Consider the following 21190-nt stretch of genomic DNA (forward strand, 5'->3'; position numbering starts at 1 on the left):
TTGTATAGCACTTTTCACAATACAGATAATTTCAAAACAGCTTAACATGCATGTTTCAATGATACATATTGCATTAAATCAAGAGCTTTCACTGAATCGCTCTGAGCCCCAGTGAGCAGCCACAGATGTCTGTCTCAAGGAAAAACTCCATCAGTGGTGAGGTGTTGGAGAAAAACCTTGAAGGAAACAGACTCATCTGGGGACAATCCCCCTCTAGCAACAAAACAATGTCATATGACAGTAAAATACAGCTCTAAGATACTTCCAGTGACACATTCTCCTAAAAAGACAATAGCATTACTAAGGCAGTTAATATAGTTTGTGATTGTAATGATTGCAATTTGAAGATAATACAATGGCAGTTCAGCATTGTTGCCATTTTCAGGGTCAAATACAAGTTCATTTGACAGTTTTTGAGGAATAATGTTGATTACAACAAAGATTAATTTAGGCTTGTCAGTTTTTTAAGCCAGAATCTGGGTTAGAGTAAGGCATTTACAATTAAAGTGAATGTGGCTAATTTGTAAAAGTAAAATTGTATTTATTTATCTTCTTTAAATTTGTAAATTGGTCTTAAAACTGTCTTTAAATATCTTAAATTTGCCTTCATAAAACCAGTAAAAACCCTGTAAAATCTCACTGTTTCAATAGTACAGCCACAAGATATAAACAATATGCATGTTAACATGAATTTTGCATGAAAAAAAAAAAAAAGGTTTTACCTTTTTACATTGCCAACATAATGCTCAAAACCCCGAAGTGACTACAAATTCACAGCTCAAATAATACAAAAATAAAACGATATGCTTCACATTGGACCAATTTCCTCCATTCTATTTGTTTGTTTGTTTTAAAGGAAATTAGGCATAAGTAGAAATTATGTGTGTAATATTTGTGCCATTATTACCCAGCATTATGCCACAAATGCTGCTGATTGTGCTTAATTTATAAGCAACCTGAATTATTCCTTTGATACTCATAATCAAGCCAGATCAATGTCACAAATTTACTTGATTACTTAAATATTGCAGAATGCATTCCTTTGCCCTGCATTTGCCCTGCATTTTACTAAAACTTCCGGGTTTAACTCCGATTTAGAATTTTTGATGTGCTTTCAGATTTTTTTGGACCCCACTATATATAAGCGCAGCATGACTGTCAGAGCCCACAAGCGATGTGAATTGTGTTCTTGACAGGATCGTGTAACCCACTTGCAGCAGCTTATCGAGTGGCAGGTAGGGTGATGTGAACGGCGGTTAATCAATTAAACCCTCCCACCGGGGAGCATTGTTTTTAGTGCAAACGAGCGGAGTGTTGATGAAGATATTAAGGCATGTGTGCGCCGCGGAGAGCGAGAGCGTGGGCATCCGCAGCCGGAGGGCTTCAACTCAAAACTGAAAAGATATAGAGGCTCATTTTCACCCTCCATCTGTAAGTGTAAATTAGTCACTGTGTGACAGCGAAAGCAGAGTGAGATAAAGCCTGAGAGATGAAGCAAAATAGAGAGTAATCAACACTGCGCTATAGTAAGATGAGCGCTTTATTTCAGCATGAAACCTTTTGGCAGGAAAAGCTTGAGGATTGTATTTGAGAACAGGAAGATGAAAACACACACACACACACACGTGGGAAATGTGTGTGTGGTCCTGCTGTGAGCGTGAGAGCTGTGCTTTACACCGCAAGCTCTTTCTGTCTGCTCAAGGGCTGTTTACTCAGCAGAACATTAGAATGGCAAGCAGACTGCCATATTTTCAGTGTGTGTGTGTGTGTGCAGCAGTAAATACATCCAGTCTGAGTGAGTAGCCTGTGAGTGTGTGTGTGTGTCAAGGTTATAATCACTAATGAAAACTTTTATGAAGATGGAAACTAGTAAAATTATTTTTTTGCATTTATCTATCTATCTATCTATCTATCTATCTATCTATCTATCTATCTATCTATCTATCTATCTATCTATCTATCTATCTATCTATCTATCTATCTATCTATCTGTGAAGTGCAACAGTTAACGTACTGCATGGTGTTCAGCAGCGGTCAAAAAGGATTTAAACAGTGAATTTTGAATCAATTTATTCTTGTAAATTCAGAGATGTGGATTCGGCCAACAATTAAACTACCACACGACTTTGGTGTTTGTCAAAAAACACGATGTAATTCGGCTGTGGATTGTTACATGGGTGGTAGGAGAAAAACAGAGACATTCTGGATTCGGACGGCAGTAAAATCCCAGACTAACCCCTGCAAATGTAGGAAATGGCTTACATCTCCACAAGAAACAATTACCATCCAAGTCGGGCTTACCATGAGAGCAATGTCTGATTTTTGAAAGTGCAGATTCTTTTCAATGAATCAGTTGAACTGATTCACGAATCACTCTAAACGATTCATTCACAAGCTGGACCATTTGCAGCTGTTCATATATAAACAGCTCAATGATTCAAAGAACAGGACATAGTCTGAGCTTGACTGTACGTGTGACTGATGGTGCAAAAAGTAAGTTAATAATGCTGAATTTTAGTATTGATTACTGTACAGTAAATGAATATCATATTTATGTCATGACTCAGTTATTTGTGAACTAAATCTGCATTTGTGTGTCACACTCTGTAAGGGGTTGGTTATTTTTGGTAAAATAATGCAAATTAATGCCCATGCATCTTACCCACCGCTGTAGTTGTATTGTACTAAAATTAGTGTTGAGTAATGACTAGTCTGACAACAGCTGGCTGCAAAAATAACACATAGGGTTCATCGATCACTACTGATTGCTTTTAATACTTAAGTACATTAAATAAAGCATTTTTTGTACTTTTACTCATAAAATTGAAATGACGTACTTCTACTAGAGTCATATTTCATCAGGGCATCTGTGCTTTTACACAAGTACTTGATTTGTGTTCTTCATCCACCACTGATCAAAGGTCCAAAAAAAGAAATAAGACGCTACTTTAGTTGATCCCAACTGCCTCAAAAGAAACACTTGAATATATCTGAGCAGCACAAACTTCGGAGATTGCAGCAATGAGTTGTTCTCCTGTGTGGGCCTTATGACTCAAGACGCTGAATCAGAAAGGCTCTGGAGACGCCAGAGAGATGATAGTCACAATTTACTGCTAAATACAACACATTTTTAGCACATTTAATTGTCAGTAAGTACTGCAGCTGCATTCTTATAATTGTGACAAATAAAACTTCAAAGATGTTACTGTTTCAGGGTGTAGTTTGTTTGATGAAGTGTAGTATGTCATCATAGTAAGATGGAACGGCTGCAATAAACCATAAAACTACTGAAGCTAAATAAAAAAATTAATTGCATCATTATAACTAACTGAAAAGTTAGATAAAATAAAAATAAAAGCAGTGAAATGTGTGTGTGTTTCATACCTTGGTGTCCAGCCGCTGTAAATAGGAGCAGATATATTCGATGCTGGCGCCAAAAGGATGGACGTGAAGAAACGTTGAGATAATTCCTGTGGAAGAAAAGCCAAAGATGAATCACTGATAGATCTTTCAGAACAGTATAAATATAAAATCTGTCCCAAAACCTTTCAGAAGCTGCTTTTTAAGACCAAGAACTAAAATTAACCTCATAAATGACTGATTTTATACACTGAACAGTGCATATATATAATAAAATGACAAATTATTGTATTTTAAGTTTATTTATAGATAAATTGGGTTAATCTAGATCTATTAGTATTTGTATAGTTGTTTAAAATATAAATGTTATTAATGAATTTACATAGAACTACTTAGGTTATGTTTTATGTGAACATTAGTTATTTATAGGGATGCACGATATTTATCGGACAGATAAATTATCGACCGATATGAGAGAAAATTACGTCATTTTTATTGCTCCGATAAATAAATTCAATCCGATAACTAGATCCGATAAAGTATGCTTGCTGGTAAATCAATCAATCAGTCTGATTTATCTGAGATTCATCTTCTTTCCGAGTGCAAGTGATTGCAGCTTTAAACTGCAGTGACTCTCAGCATGTGTTGTGCTCATTACGTCATCATTTGAGTCTTCTCTATTTTCCTCGCTTTCCTTCGGTTTTAAATAGCTTGTAAGCTCTGTGCGCGTTTTAGTTTCACTTTCAAATTAGTGGCAATTCGGCGTCAATTGCTTGAATTCAATTCAAGCAACAACAAAATACAACATAGAACATATAGCTAACTTTTATTAACAAAACAAATAAAAATACACCATATAAAATAACAGATAACTTACAAATTTTAAATATGCATGGTAGGCCTATACAAAACTGAAAATCAGTAAAGACTGAGGAACAAATAATTATAAAATGTAGAACGTTTATTAGAGAGATGGAAAGTTTTGAGGCACGGACTGCATACACCTTGATGTAAAATAATGGGAAAAATATCACAGTTTAAATAAAATAAAAATCAGCAAATACTGTGGAACCAAGTAGGCTAAATGAGAAACGAATGTTTAAAAAATAAATAAATAAATAGACCTTCCAATATCATCTTAGATAAATGGCAGGTCAACAGGCTTTTCAAAATCCAAAAACATTTTGTCTTTTTGTCTTGTCTTTTTCACCTCACTCTTGTCAGTCAGCTCGACTCACTCTCCTCAGGTGATAAATGAAATCTGATCTGTGATGCGCGACTGTCGTTCGTTTGGTATGCTGCATTGAGCAGCCGCGTTCAGTTTTAATTGTAGTGTCTGTTCTCTAACTGAACTAAATGTTTTTTATTACTATTAAAAAAATCAAAATGACAGTGAGGGACGGTGCTGCGGTGGGCAAGTGATAACCGGTGTTACGACTTAACAACCTTGGTATGAGGATGCACTTTATTTTTGTTGAGCATGCACTTTTGTTTTTCATTTTTTTCGAGGCTGACAAATGTCAATGCATTTTTTTTATAATGTATTTGAAAACACGTGACTTAAAGACAGTGTTGTGCAAGTTACTTCCAAACTGTAATACAGATTACTTGTTACTGTTATTTAAAAGTAATTCCTTACCTTACAATATTACTGTCTCAGAATTGTAATGCGTAACATGACTCCTGTATTACTTTTGAGTTTCTTTCACCAAAATATCTACAGAAGTAGAACTTAACATTCTAAAATGACAAAATGTACTAGAGCCCTGCCCTTATGGCAAAGTGTTTATATTTCGTTCCGGCTTTTTATTAAGATCATTTAGAAAAAACGTTTGGAGCATTTTTTGTTCATTAAATACATTTTTTTGTTTTCTTAAAGTAATGACCAAGCGGCCAGCGGCAGGCTGACCATAGCTTATGTTTGATCAATTTAGCCTTCTCAAATCATCATGACTTGCCTAAAATAAAATCTATAGATACTAAAACAGTTGAAGCATATAACAATGTTTAAACGTTAAACCTAGATAAATGTGCGCTGCATCCAGTACTTTGTGTGGAGAGTGGAAGCTAAAGCACAGGACATGGAGGCACCAGCGCAATCAATTGCAATTGTTTTTCAATGGAAACAACTTAAGCCATAATTTTTGCTCATAAAGGAAAGAGTAATACATCATTCTGAACTGTATAGAGTCTACTTTTATTTGTGTGCACTCACAATATCAACAAAACGTCCTTTTATCTTGAACAGGAGCGCTTCACAAAAATGAACCGAAATACATGCCTCACAGACAAGATAAATATATCTAAAGAAAGCTTTAAATTGCTACTTAACGAAATAAATAAAAACAAAAGCTATTTAATACAATCGTTATCCGTGAAGATTCACTTCTCTCTAAAGGTGCGTCTAACGAGAAGATGGCGAATCCTTACTATTTCCCGCGGACACATTCATGATAATTACTTTTGCTGGGGCTTTTTTTATTGCGTGTATTTGAAGGCAGAACTCTTCAGCTGCTGACGGCTCGCTGCTGCTGCGGGACACTAAACACTGTTGAGTCGCTCTTGACAGTCGCGGCAGCACGGATTCATGTTGTTTCCACCAGCGCGGCGATTTTTTTTTCATAAATAATAGATGGATGTCTAAAATATAAAGATAAGGAGAAGCCTAAAACAGGCCCGAGGCCCGGCCCGTGTCTGAACTATGATGTTAATATTGGGCCGAAGCCCGGCCCTAGGGACATAAAAAAGTAGGAGCCCGACTTTAAATTAAATAAAAAAAAATAATAATAATAATTGGGGGCTAAAAGTGTGTTGTAATGCAAGCGTTACTGAACATGTACAGAGTAAAATATTACTGAAAATTGATTAGTAATGCCTTACACTACTGCGTTACAGCAAAAAGTAATACGCTACTGTAATGCATTACTTTTGTAACACCTTACTCACAACACTGCTTAAAGAATATATAACTTCCTCATCCTCGTGCACTAAAAACGTTGAATAGATGCATTTCTTTATGCATGAAATATTTGAATATAAATTTGTTGTTAATGAGTTGTTAATTGTAGATAAACCATAGTTCTGTCATAATTCTGTTAAACCATTTCTGTTACAAAGTATTGTGATGCCTTACACAAAAAATAAAAAACATTTGAAGAGTCAGGACTGATGTTTGCTATAGTTAGGCCAGAGCTACTAAAATATCAGTTTAATCAGTGAATCTTAGATTTTGTATGCTTCCGGGTGCGCAAACTGCAGATTATATGAAAATTATAATATAAAAATATGAATTTATCGGTATCGGCCATGAGAAGGACTTAATTATCGGTATCGGTTAAAATTTTTCATATCGTGCATCCCTAGTTATTTATATAAAGTTTCTTCATTTAATAATATAAATTAGCAAATAAATCCATTAAAACAATTACTATTTTACAAAAGATCATAATTATTGACATTTCATCCACCTTGGATGAATTTATTCTTGTTGCATTTTGCCATTGTTTGCTCTGCATAGGATACAATGCTACCTCAGATCTCAGCCCAAATGAGGTAGAATACAGAATAATTCTTGACTTGAGAGCATGCTTATGAGGCCCTAAATGCTGTCTAAGTAGGCAGCTTACTTAGTTTTGGAGCAGAGCGCTACTGCATCAGCAACTGATATTTCCCAGCGCTGATTTCCAAATGATTCCAAGTACTTGAGTTGTTTTCCCTGAAGTGGATGTCTTCCTCGGCTAACTCTGCCTCTTGAACTTTCTAAATGATTATGAGTGTTTAATTGCAGTTTTGATGCTGTTTGGCATAATCAAGGCTGTTCTTCGGCCTTTTGAGTGCTTCATTCACATACTCAAACATATGGAATAACAATAACGGCTGCTATTAGCACTTCTGGTTTGAATGCGATAGGTGCACGCTGATAACTCAATTATTCTGAACGCATTATGGTCTGATCAGGAAAGCAAAGCAGCTCTCCAGAGAGAAGCGCACAGGTGCCTCACAGTCAATATTCCATTAGTCTTGATGGACTATAGATATAGTTTATATATTATACATGGTTTCATTGCAGTGTGTTTTGATTACCACGTCTTTCAATTTACACACATTGATCCAAAGCCAAACACTGTTAGGTGAAAGAAAATGGACCTTTTATAACATAACACAATTCATGCATGTTTGCTACAAGATATAACATAGCTGGCAGCTGTGCTGACTAACTTCATCCAAAAATGAAAATCTGCCATTATTTACTAAAAATATGCATAACATAAAAGGAGCTGATATGGCCACAATATCTTAAAGTTAAATCTTGACGTTAAACAGGCTTGGAGCAAATAGAAATTCTTTATATTTATATTGAGTTTTTCAGGACCCACAAACACAGCAGCTATCAGTGGAGGCTCGAGTAGAGACTGATGTAGCCAATTAAGTGGGGATTATTAGGAGTCCATGATGGATAGAGGTCAATAGAGGAAGCCCAGGGACCAGCTGCATAAACCTAGCCTGTCATGTTAAGACACCGTCTAGTCCAACTAGCACTTAACCAAGGTGTAATCAAGTCTTTTTTTTCATTCAATTTACACTAATCTATGTTTTTATGTAAAAAAGTCAGTCTGGAGTACCATATTTGATGCATCAGGCTTTTATGGCTAGTGATATGGAGCTCATAAGGAAAACGAAAACACCTCAATTTTATTCAGAGGCCATAACGGAGCAAAATATACAATTTGGTGCAGCTGCTGATATTTTTATAGCCAAAAATAAGATGAAACAACAATAGTTTGTAAAGTAAAGCAATGAGATCTTTGTAACAGAACAGCAGACTACTTACAAAATGCATATAAATATCAGTTGCCACTCTTTGTCTCCCAATAATGTCTTAGTAAGATGATGTTTGAATGCTTAGTTTTATTATCAAATCTCTATCGTTTTCTTTATGGGGGGCAAAACATATAATGCAATGCAATACAACGATGATGAGAGATCAACAAATACTGTACATGAGCCTGATGATCATATTTGATACTCGCATTTGAATGTGATTTTTCTATATATATATAAAAAAAATAATGCATGGATAATCAAGTAAGCTGAAATATTACTATCAATATCAAAGTTATTCTTACATTCACTTTATAAATACATTAGTTTTCACAGCAAAAACATGTCTCAGGTCTCATGACCTGAAGCTGGACATTTTTACAATTATACTAAAAGAGCTTGCTAAAAAAGTATAAACTGTTAATTAGAAGACAATCATGTAGCACATTGTGTGCAACAGGATGTTGATCATTTTTGATCATTTTGAGCCCTTAGAAATGTGCGTATCAAATATTATTCAGTGAGCTTCATTTAACAGCCTCACTATACTGTGGCATTAGCACCGACAGACCGCAGAGGAACACAGTGAGTGACCGTGAATGAAGGAAATTGAACGGCCTGTGCTGGAAGATTAGAAGAGCTCAGATGCTCCTCTCTGCTTTCAAAAACACACTTGATTTGCTACAAGAACGCACATTTCCATTCCGTTATGTCTGAATGCGAACACGGTCTCTTCTCCTTTAGTTCTGACAGCAGCTCCTCCTCAAACACAGCATGAGCTCAAACAGATCTGATGGAAAGAAAGAGGCTGCCAGAGGAGCATCCACTCCACTAGAGTTTACTGAAGTGGCTTTCTTCATCAGAGAGCAATGTGCCGGACAACAGCTCGGTCAGCACTCTTTCCGGTCACTGAACTGGCAAATAAGCCAAATAAAATACAAATAAAACCCTGGCAAACATGCTGTGCCAAGCCAATTACACATGCAGAGAATGCAGCGTTCTTCACTACACACATCCGCATCTGGAATGCATCTTTCTCTTATGCTGTGACAATCAGCTTCTCATTCTGGAAACCTGAAATTTTTTTGACATAAACAAATGTTCATGTGATAAGTGACTTGGGATCAGTTAATGATTGAAAATCATCGCCTCTCCACTTTGTGGCCACGGTGCCACCTCAGGGTGTGCATTCATTTTTAATAATTCAACAGTCCAGAGTCAATTATTTCTTCCTTTCTGGCTGTTTCTCAAAATATATACCTAGACAGTTTTTGGCCATGGATTTTGGCAGCTTCTCTCTCACGGCTGTGCTGCGGATGACATGTTAAAGGTCCTCAGTAAAAAGCATCCGAGGTGACTCATTTGAGGCTCTTTTGGCCAGGCAATTAACACCTGCACCCTAGAAGACAGTTGTGGCTGATGAAAATAACGAGAAGTTTTTCTTTTTTTTTTTTTTCACAGTCTTGTGTCTGATGAGATAAAGTGTGAAAAGAGCTCTCAGTTGCCCCTCGACGCTTACCCACGAGCAGAGCCTCTCTCTCTGACTTCACCGGGCTGGGAGGCCCTTTCTCCGGCAGGCTCTCCTTCTCCTGGCTGCAGGACACCACGGCCGCCGCCGCCTCCTATGGTAGAAAATAACAACAAAAGAGAAAGTGGTTTTCTTCTCACGGGGCCCTCTGCCCCTCCCCTCATTACCCTGGTCCTCTGACGGGCTGAAATCTCCTCGCCCAGTTGTGTCAGAGTGATTTATCCCGTGACAAATAAAGTTCTCCTGTGCTGGATTGGCCTGTAATGATCTGTCATGTTCTGCGAGAGGATGGAGGAGGGGAGATGGGACAACAGAACAGGGTATAGGGTGATGCACAGAAAGGAAAATGTAGAGAGAAAGAGCAGCAGAGTGGAAGGAACAAAAGGCTGGAACAGAATAATAGACACTTTCCATGAATAGGGTGCAAAATATGCTTCTATATGTGGTCAGTGAAAGGAGGTGCTTAACGTTTAGTCAAACCAATATTACATGATCCTTTTTTATTTTTTTATTATTTTCTATATGGTTTGCAATTTTTGCAACCATGCCAGAAGCATGTCTAAAACTATTTTAATTTTGTTGTGATTTTGTTATTTTCTACCATTAAACAAACAATTTTAATATTTAAAATAAAAAAAACAACATTTATTAAAATAAAAAAGTATTAAAATGTATAAATAAATAAAAATATAAATACATTTCTTTACAATACTTTTCAAACGTTCGCTGTTAGTTCTTGTTTTTTTTTGGGAAAGAAATCAATACTTTATTCAGCAAGGATTCATTAAATAGATCATAAGTAACAGTAAAGACATTTATAACGTTACAAAATAATTCGATTTCAAATAAATGCTGTTCTTTTAAACTTTCCTCAAAGAATCCTGAAAAAATGCATCATGGATTCCACAAAAATAAATATTAAGCAGCGCAACGTTTTTCAACATTAATAAATAATCAGAAATGTTTCTGATTTACACTAAAGACTGGAGTAATGATGTTGGAAATACAGCTTTGGTTACAAGAAATAAAATATATTCAAACTGAAAATGGTTATTTTACATTCCAATAATGTGTCACAATATATATATATATATATATATATATATATATATATATATATATATATATTTTTTTTTTTTTTTATTTTATTATATATTTTGAATTTTAAATGCAGCTTTGGTGAGAATAACTTTTTTCAAAATCTTTTGAATAGTTGTGGACATAAAATCAAGTCAGAAAGTCAAGTATATAAAAAAAAAAACCTTACAGACATTTGATACGTTTAAAGCCCATAGAAGGCTAACATTTTCAGCTAACAACATAAAACAAACTTCTTTGTGCGATTTGTGCTTCTAACATTCATATTTTTTTCCCAAAAAAGCCATAGCACCCCACAGTGTACCGTACTCATGGAAGGTGTCTCTATGAGGTGTGATGAGGAGCGGTGATGTGGATGAAAGTCAAAGACGGAGAGCAGCGTCTCTCACTTACGCTGGCGTGATTGGCGCTTTCGTCGCCTCTGTCCTCCCGCTTGGCCGTCTCCAGCTAGACAATTAAAAGAATGAGAGAGCTGTCAGCGAGTAATATGTCACAGGCTCGCGCTCACACACGTTCACACGGGGAAACGAAAGGATGCAGGACACACCGCGGGGCAGGAAGCCGAATCACAGGCCTGACACGCCGAGAACTGAAGGTCACGTTTGCAAATGGATTTCTCTAAATGCCAAATAAGCAGCAAAGCTCCAAAGCATTTGTCCTGCTCAATGAAACTCTAATGAAGCGCAGCGGAATCGCAGAGTGAAGGCAGCCATTTCAAGCCGCTCTGCTGAGATTAGTAACGCAACCGGATGCTGACGGAATATTTAGGTGGCGTTTGCCAAGGCAAGCATCGCTATTGTTATTGCTCATGCTTATGGTTAGGGATTTGAACGAACCTCAAATCCATGTATTAAACTTTGGATTAGCACCATCTGGGCTACATACATGAAGGATATCTCAAATCACACGGCTTGTCGAGGAGAGGCGCATTATTACTTTTCTAAGTGATCTGATTTGCAATTTTCGGCTGTGATAAAACAGGTGAAGAAATCCCGTGAAAGACCTAAGCCATATCTAGATACCAGAATATTAAAGGCTCTGTCTGGCTTTTTTTTTTTTTTTGACACGTGTCAGCATACAGAGGGCCCTGGGGGCACCAGAATATAATAAAAAATCATGAAAATATTGTCTGGCCAACGGCAAGTTTTAGAGGGCCAAGCACCAATGACATATTCTTCAGAAAAAGTAAACACTTTGCATTATAAAGAAGATCGCTTCGGCTTCAAATACACTGTTAAAAAAAATTCAAGGAACACTTTAAAAACACATCAAATCTCAATGGTAAAAAATATCATGCTGGGTATCTATACTGATATAGACTGGGTAATGTGTAAGGAAAGAAAGGATGCCACATCGTTTGATTGAAATGAAAATGATCAACCTACAGAGGGCTGAATTCAAAGACACCCCGAAAATCTAAGTGAAAAAATGAGGCTAGTCCATTTAGCTGAAATTTCATTGCAGCAACTCAAAATGGTACTCAGTAGTTTGTATGGCCCCCACGTGCTTGTATGCATGCCTGACAGCGTCGGTGCATGCTCCTAATGAGACGACGGATGGTGTCCTGGGGTATTTCCTACCAGATCTGGACCAGGGCATCACTGAGCTCCTGGACAGTCTGAGGTGCAACCTGGCATTGTCGGATGGACCGAAACATAATGTCCCAGAGGTGTTCTATTGGATGTAGGTCAGTCGAGCGTGGGGGCCATTCAATGGTATCAATTCCTTCATCCTCCAGGAACTGCCTGCATTCTCTCGCCACATGAGGCCGGGCATTGTCGTGCACCAGGAGGAACCCAGGACCCACTGCACCAGCGTAGGGTCTGACAATGGGTCCAAGGATTTCATCCCAATACCTAATGGCAGTCAGGGTGCCATTGTCTAGCCTGTAGAGGTCTGTGCATCCCTCCATGGATATGCCTCCCCGGGCCATCACTGACCCACCACCAAACCGGCCATGCTGTTCTCCACGGCTTCTCCAGACCCTTCACGTCTGTCACATGTGCTCAGGGTGAACCTGCTCTTATCTGTGAAAAGCACAGGACGCCAGATGAGCCAGTGTCCTGCCAATTCTGGTGTTCAATGGCAAATGCCAATCGAGCTCCATGGAGCCGTACAGTGAGCACAGGGCCCACTAGAGGACGTCGGGCCCTCAGGCCACCCTCATGAAGTCTGTTACTGATTGTTTGGTCAGAGACATTCACACCAGCGGCCTGCTGGAGGTCATTTTGTAGGGCTCTGGCAGTGCTCATCCTGTTCCTCCTAGCACAAAGCAGCAGATAACGGTCCTGCTGATGGGTTAAGGACCCTCTACGGCCCGGTCCAGCTCTCCTAGAGTAACTGCCTGTCTCCTGGAACCTTGAGACTGTGCTGGGAGACAGAGCAAACCTTCTGGCACATATTGATGTGCCATCCAGGAGGAGTTGGACTGCCTGTGCAACCTCTGTAGGATCTGTAGGGTCCAGGTATCGCCTCATGCTACCAGTAGTGACACTAACCCTTGCCAAATGCAAAACTAGTGAAAAACAGTCAGTAAAGATGAGTAGGGAAAAAAATGTCAGTGGCCTCCACCTATAAAACCATTCCTGTTTTGGGGCTCGTCACATTGTTGCCCATCTAGTGCACCTGTTGTTAATTTCATTAACACCAAAGCAGCTGAAACTGATTAACAACCCCCTCTTCTACTTAACTGACCAGATCAATATCGCAGGAGTTTAACTGACTTGATGCTATATTCTGATTAAAAAGTGTTCCTTTAATTTTTTTGAGCAGTGTATAATTAGATGAATCAGGTGTACAGTATGTGACCACATCGGTGGACTTCTATATTTGTTTAATTAAAATAAAATAAATGATAAAATAAAATTATTTTGATTCTTGCAATTAATACACAAAAATAATAAATATATAATTAACAACAACAGCAACAACAACAACAACAACAACAACAATTTATTTCAAGGGTGTCCAAGTACACAAAAATAAATATATAAATATTTAATAAATAATAATAATAATAATACATTGTTTCAAGGGGATCCAAGAACACATTAAATAAATAAATAAGTAATTGATAATACTTATTATAACTGTTATTTACTGAATATTTGCTTAGTAAAAGTAAATGGCCTCTCGTAGTTTACTGCTTTTTAATGCAGTGAGTGAATTCGGGACAGCGCACAAAACTCTTAGAATATCACAGATATTCTAGGATTCTAGAAGAAATATTAATGAAGCTTATCACAGCAAGAGACGGAAGAGCAAACACTGAGACGCACACGTACAGACTGATGTATGACATACACAACACATTCATCCAGCAGAAAACAATAAACTGCTCTCGCAAGCGATGGGCACAGATCTATAGGAGGAACGGCTGCGTTAAAATTGATTTTCATTTCTTCCATTAATGAGTCTGTCTCAGGTGATTCATCAATGCACACGCTGATGCCTTGAACTCTCCTTCAGCATGGATCAGTGGTGCCGAGATAAATTCCACCGCAGAGTGCCAATCAAAGCAGACCCGCTGCTGTACCACATGCAGACATTTCTCCTTCTCTTCCTGCTCTGAATGATGAGTAGCCGACCAACCATTTCCAAAATGATTAGTCTTGGAGGTGATAAACCCCAAACTTAACCTAAAACGATCCGCTCCACGGTACCAGATAAGGAAAAGCGAGATAACAACATCTGTTTGTACAAGATAACAGGCTATCAAATTTGGGGCGTGCATCGTTTAGCCTTCTCAATTTGTCATTACCTTTTGGAAGTTAAATTTGAAACTCAGTCTGACTTAAATGTCACTTTTCCCAAGTTTCATACATGAACGAGCAGGTTTTTGCTGCGTTCGTCCCCTAAGCAGCACAGTCACCGTGTTTTGGTGAATAAGAGCTCTGTTGAGGACAGCGGCGGTGACACACGGTTAATTGAAAGTGGCTTGTTGTAGCCGCTGATCGTACTGAACACCTCAACGCTTCAAGAGGACCAAACGCAAGATTGTTTTGCATTTCCTGTCCTGATTTTGAGCAAAAATCTTTAGAATTTGTTGCATGGGACTGCTTATCCACATAAACTCTGTGCAAACGTTGCGGAGTGGAAGGTGCGTGATTTTGCAAGGAGCGTTTTTCTCTCACTTCAAGACTACGTGATGCCACACCATCAAGAGCATGACACTCCAATGTGACAACACAAATGTGCATGTCAACATGAATTCATCAAGAATTCAATACAGTGTTAACAGACAATTAACAGTCAGAATAAAAAAAGACATGACATTTAAGTGTGAAATAGTATTAGAAAGATGATCATTTAAAAAGTAATTCTTTGTGACTATTATGGACAGGATTAGCACGAGTAGGAGGATGAAATCCGTTGAAGAAATCCATTAAAAATCCATTTATATAAATAAAGAAATTTAGAAGTTATTGAATAGAAAACCTAAAGAACCTAATTCATTGTAATTACCTACACATGAGAGCCTGAGAAAGATGCATCTGAACTCTTCATATATGTATAACATTGTGTGTCGAGCTGAAAATGTATTAAAAATTCCAGCGCAAAGTGGAGAAAAAAAAAATAAATAAAAAATAAACCCTAGAATGGAATAGAAATTAGATAGAAATTGTTATTTTTTTTTAAACCAGTGGTTTAACCCAGGGAGTTAAAATTATTTTTTTAATGATAAAAAAAGGATAACATTTTAAATTTTTATATTAATATTAAAAATATTTAATTTTAGTTATATTAACATAATTTGAATTAATGCTAAAAACACTCAAATTAAAGATGTACAACATTAATCAGACATCAATGTTTGTTTATTTATTCATTGTTTTTATTTATGTCTATTACAATGGGAGTACCAGAGGTCCGTATCAGTATAGATAGGATGACTTCAAGTTCAAAACCTACCAATTACCAAAACCAAAAATTACCTGCATTATTTTCCAAACATCCATCCCCACTGCATCACTGCCATCTTATCTCTCAAATTATGCCTGTTATGTTTACGCATTAATATAAAAGCACTCAAATGTCTGCTTGCTTGTAAACCGGGGAGTCTAATGCAAGAATTTCACACTGTTTTTCTTTGTTTCGTACACCGACGCTCATCCTGAGCTCATGTTCCTTTAATTATAGCGTAGGGAATCAGATATTGCCGTTCTGATCTGAATCCCTGGAGAGCGTTCAGCAGGACAGACTCATTAATACACGCTGTCCTCAAACTGACAGCCGTCTCATCTCATCTCATCTCCTCACCAGACAGAACACAGCGAATGCAGACAGAGTTAAAAGCACACACGCACAGACAGAGAGCCGTCTGTTACTCACGGGCAGAGCGTGTGATGTGGGTAAAGCTTGAATCCGATCCTTCAGAGTCTGGATCTGGCTTTCGAGCTGTTGTTTTTCCTCCGAGTTCTTCTCCAGCTCCGTCTCTCTCTGTTTCAGATCCTCACGAAGCTTGAGCAGTTGCTAGAGAAATGGCACAAAGGAAAAACGACGACATTAAAAACACGAGCGTTATAAGAAGCTCAACAGGCCTGACGCCACACGCAGATCAGTTCATCAGTATTTAAAGAGAACACATGCTGTGCACCATCGCTTTGATGCCAGTTTGAGCTGCTTCATTAAACTGAATGTTAGGATGTCTGAATATCTATGGCTTTCTACGTCTACCTGTTCCAATAGGTCCAGATTTGGCTGGTTAGAATAGAGTAGTGGATGTAGTGGCTATCCCAGCTACACCCAAAAAGCACTGACGGACAGTAGTTTCCAAAGTAGTTTTCTTGCAAGCAACATATGCAAGCGGTGCCCAGTATTTTTTTACATGGCTCTTAAAAGCGTGAAATGTATTTTCAAGGTCTGCTGCCTTTAACATCACAGCTAGGTGCTAGCGGGATCCAAAATGAACACTCACTAAGCACCAAATAAGATTTTCAACATTGGCTTTGGTGGGTAAATAAAACACAGTTACTTGCCAGTTGGCCAGTGAATTCATGTGGAACGGCAATTTCACATGATTTTAATTGAATGATGGGCTGATTATTGTTGTTTGTAAGTGATATGGGTGAATAAAAAAAATTGGAAATAGTAAAGAAGACAGATGCAATTTCATTGGCTCATGTAATATACATCGTAAAAAATGAGTGCTGCACTCATGAATAAAACTTACTGGAATATGTTTTTACAAGAAAAAGCGTTTCTTCTCCCAATTTCATGTTTAATTAAATGTGTTAATCACTGTTTCTTTGTAATTTACAAGTGATTTCTGAGTTTGAATATCCACATTATTCTCAATATATTTGAAAACGGCAGGATTTGTGAGTAAATTTTCTATCATCTTTGCAGGAATGTAATATGAAGATTGTAAAAACTAGCATTTATCTTAAGCAATAATATTAAGTAAATAGTGAAACCATACATATCTATTGAAACAATATGCAGCACATGACTGAACATGTCATTGTTTTCATGAACCTCTGTTCTCACAATCATCATTACAGCATACATTTATCCACTTAGGACTGCTTTTTCAAAAGCTAGACAAAAACACCATCTCAGTGTGGATGAAAAGCCAAAACTGAGAAAAAGATGTGGTTTGTCCGAATTAATATGCGATTAATATGATTGTAAGCACTTCCAGAGGTCCTGTGCTAACTGTTATTGAGATGAATGGGAATACTAATGGATAAGATAGCGGCAGGTATTATGTAGACGTCCTTGACCTAGAAAGACTTCGATACCCAAATATGTCGTTTTTGGACTGCTCGCCAGGGTTTGAGACGTCTTGCTATCAGATAATTCAATCTCAGGTGTTATGACTGTGTTGAATATGGCTTTATTTGATTACCTCTAGCTCATAAAGACATTTCAACAGTATGCAGCTGATATGACAGCTGTTCCCCGACCTCCAGAGGTGCTGTGCCAGTGACATTCAGAAACGGGAGGGAAAATATTTGGACGGTGTGCGTTTCAGTCAGAGACGAGTAAATAGATTTTGTGCCTTGAGGATGTTTGTATGTCTGTAGCGGCTCAGGTGAGGGACTGATTAAATCCAAAGCTGGATACAGAACCACACACACACACTTGTTTTTGTAAATTGTGGGGACATTCCATAGGCGTAATCGTTTTTATACTGTACAAACCATATTTTCTATCGCCCTACACCTAACCCTACACCCTTGCAGGAAACTTTCTGCATTTTTACTTTCTCAAAAACAAAACTCATTCTGTATGATTTATAAGCCTTTTGAAATATGGGGACATGGGGAAATGTCCTCATAAATCACCTTCTCCTTGTAATACCTGTCATACCCATTTTATTACACAAATTTGTGTCCTCATGTCACAAACACAAACACACACACACATACACACACACAGGCTCTGAGCTGCCAGTCTCGGCGGAGGAGTGTGTGCCCACTGAATATATGTAAATTGCTTTGTATATGCACATCTCTGCCAGCATAAGAATGCTTCATACATGAAGGGATTTATGTTTTATGTTATGTATTATTTTTGCTCAAACATACTATAAACAGCTACAGATGGGAATAATACCTCAAACTGTTCGGCATATTGAGATTAAGTGTGCTATTAATTTTGGCCTTATAGTTTTTGCCTGGTAGATGAAAAAGTAAAAAATAAATAAATAGATAAATAAAAACTTAATTTTATGTTATACAAATATATATAATCTAATCTAATATAAGAGATGGTAATAAGTAATAGATTTCTATTTCAAATAAATGCTGTTCTTTTCTATAGTATTAATATAATAATTATTATAATATTATAGATTATTATAATATAAAACACCACTGTTTTCAACACTGATCATCAGAAATGTGTTTTGAGCAGCAAATTAGGGTATTAAAATGATTTCTGAAGGATCATGTGACACTGATGACTGGAGTAATAATGCTGAAAATACAGCTTTGCATCAAAGGAATAAATTATATATTCAAATATATTTATTTTACATGGTAATAAAATGTTACTATATTACTGTTTTTGCTGTATTTTTTTAACACAATCAATGTATTGTTGGTGAGCAACAGTAGTTTATGTAACAAAAATTTTCTTTTTCAAATGAGAGAAATAGACATTTTCGGAAAAAAATTAAATAAATAAATAAACAGACGTAACACAATTTACTCAGGTAACACGTTATGTAACACATTTCTCATACCATGTTTCCAAGCATGCTAATTTGTTGACAAGCCTAATAAATCAGAAGCCACGAGGTGCCTCAGACTGCTCCGATTTCTCATTACCGATCCCGCTCAGCATTCAGAAGCCAGGAGCGATCTGAGCTACATAAACTGTGGTGATGTAACCTTTTTGTTTGCCTTCATGGCCTGCTCCTCATGAATAAATCAGACCGAGTGTGAGTTTAACACGCTCTGAGTGCAGGAGCAAGAACGTCTCCGCAGCCTAGCATGCCATCTGAGAGTGATTCAACTCGGAGAAATGGCCTGCGCTGTTCACTTCATGTGACAGAATAACATGCCGTCTTCAAGATCTTGCCTGAGATCAGTGAACACTTAACTCGAACAAATCGCTCTGTGTGCGGTTCATGTGTGACCGGGCAGCGAGTTCATCTCATGCCACAGCAATGTTCAATATGCAGAATCCCATTAAGGCTCATTAGCGGCAAGCGCACACCTTCAAAGTGAGACAAACGGCCCTCTCAGAACGGGTCTCCTTCATGGCCTAATAACGCTCACATGACAAGATCAAAGCCGTGTGGAACATCTGCATGTGCTGGGCTTACAGGAGGGTGACCAGGACTCTGTGCTCTATTGATAGGTACAGTAAAGCGAGGTACAAAAATAGACAGAACATGGGACATATTTAACTCTGCCCATGTGAGTTTGTATTGTGTGAATGCACGGTTTGGGAAAATAAACCTAGCTGAAAATCACCCTCAGATCTTTAGGTCACTCTGAGCGGCGAAGAACAATGGAGAACAGAGGACGATAGCTAAAAATAGCGGCAGCCTTCAAGAGAAGATAAAATAACGCTTGATAAAAGAGATGAAAGTGCTTGATGGGTGGGAGGTGTCTACAGTTTGTGCCCATGTGGGCAGATTAAATTTCCATTCCACATGTTCAACATCTCGTGTTTATTATTGTGTGTGTGATTGATGACCTAGATGATCTGTAGAAATGAGGTGTTTGGGCTCGGGACTCCCTGCGGTTAAACTCTCATGCATAACAACGCTGTATTCAGCGAGTGAGGAAGCAGTAGGTGTGTAAGACTGTAAACACAAGGATGAGTGGTGGCTCATGGATCACCCCATGCTGGGTTTGAAACGACAACTGTTTGGTTACCGGCACAGATCTTTTTGTGCCAAACCACCAACAAGCATCCGCCTGTGTCTTCAAAAACCTCCAGCAGCGCTGCATGGAGTTCAACACTGAGAAATATATTTTCTTTTTCTGTATTTTTGGTAATTTTCCAGTGAGAATATCTAAACAACCTAAATTTAGGCTTAAAACAAAAACTATGGCTAAGTGATGATTTTTTTGTTTTTAAATGAAGCCTCGGCACTTTACTTGAAACCTTTATGTATAATGCATTATAAAGGTATGCTGTAATGCATTATGACATTTGATAAATAATTGTATCCAAAGTTAAAATGCATTATAATATTTGAAGGTTTGTTTGTCATGAATTTGAATGCATTATACTTTCTAAAGGTATTGTGGTGGCTTCTGTGAGAGATCACCCTCTTGTCTTGAGGCTTTGATGCCAGTAGATAGACTTTATTATCTGAGATAATGAAGCTGAGAGACTCTGCAGAGAATACACTTATATAGGTTTCATAAATAAGACATCATTCAGGCCACTATTGCTTATTAACTTTTGACCCCAGTCTATATCTCCTCATGACAGCATATAGGAACACAAAGAGGTCTCAGCAGTTCATCACATGTCAGCACAAGACCATCTCATGCGTTTTCTTAATGGCAGATCATCATATTTGAGCACACACAGTTAAATACATGCCTAGTATGAACAGTAGAATAACTCATTAATATATATGGACATAGTCACATTGATTATGCTTGATTAATAAAAATCTTCCACAGCATAACAATGAATAGATAAATAATGTATAATACATATATTATAATACATTATACAAACCACTTTTATAATGCATAGAATCCTGAAAAACTGCATCACCATAAAATATTGATGATAATAATAAGAACAATTATTATTAATTGAGCACCAATAATAATTTATAATAAATGAAAACCAAATCATCATATTAGAATGATTTCTGAAGGATTATGTGACACTGAAGACTGGAGTAATGATGCTGAAAATTCAGCTTTGACCCCAGCAATAAATTACATTTTAAAATGTATT

The 21190-nt window shown here is 37.4% G+C and overlaps 1 protein-coding gene across 5 annotated transcripts in view; it reads right to left on the minus strand.

Moving 5' to 3' along the window:
* LOC306853048 (ecto-NOX disulfide-thiol exchanger 2-like) overlaps positions 1–21190 on the minus strand; it is a 224110-nt gene that overhangs the window by 1392 nt on the left and 201528 nt on the right. For 3 of the 5 annotated variants that reach the window (XM_079390213.1, XM_079390214.1, XM_079390215.1), the window contains 4 exons: positions 16139–16279; positions 11201–11254; positions 9701–9803; positions 3385–3470 (listed from right to left, as the gene is read on the minus strand). In XM_079390213.1, coding sequence (XP_079246339.1) covers positions 3385–3470; positions 9701–9803; positions 11201–11254; positions 16139–16279 — 384 coding nt within the window. Of the gene's footprint in view, positions 1–3384; positions 3471–9700; positions 9988–11200; positions 11255–16138; positions 16280–21190 lie in introns of those variants that run through there. The other 2 variants (XR_013782697.1, XR_013782698.1) reach the window with 1 other exon arrangement.

Source organism: Barbus barbus (genome assembly GCF_936440315.1).
Source record: "Barbus barbus genome assembly, chromosome: 33".
Taxonomy (NCBI): Eukaryota; Metazoa; Chordata; class Actinopteri; order Cypriniformes; family Cyprinidae; genus Barbus; species Barbus barbus.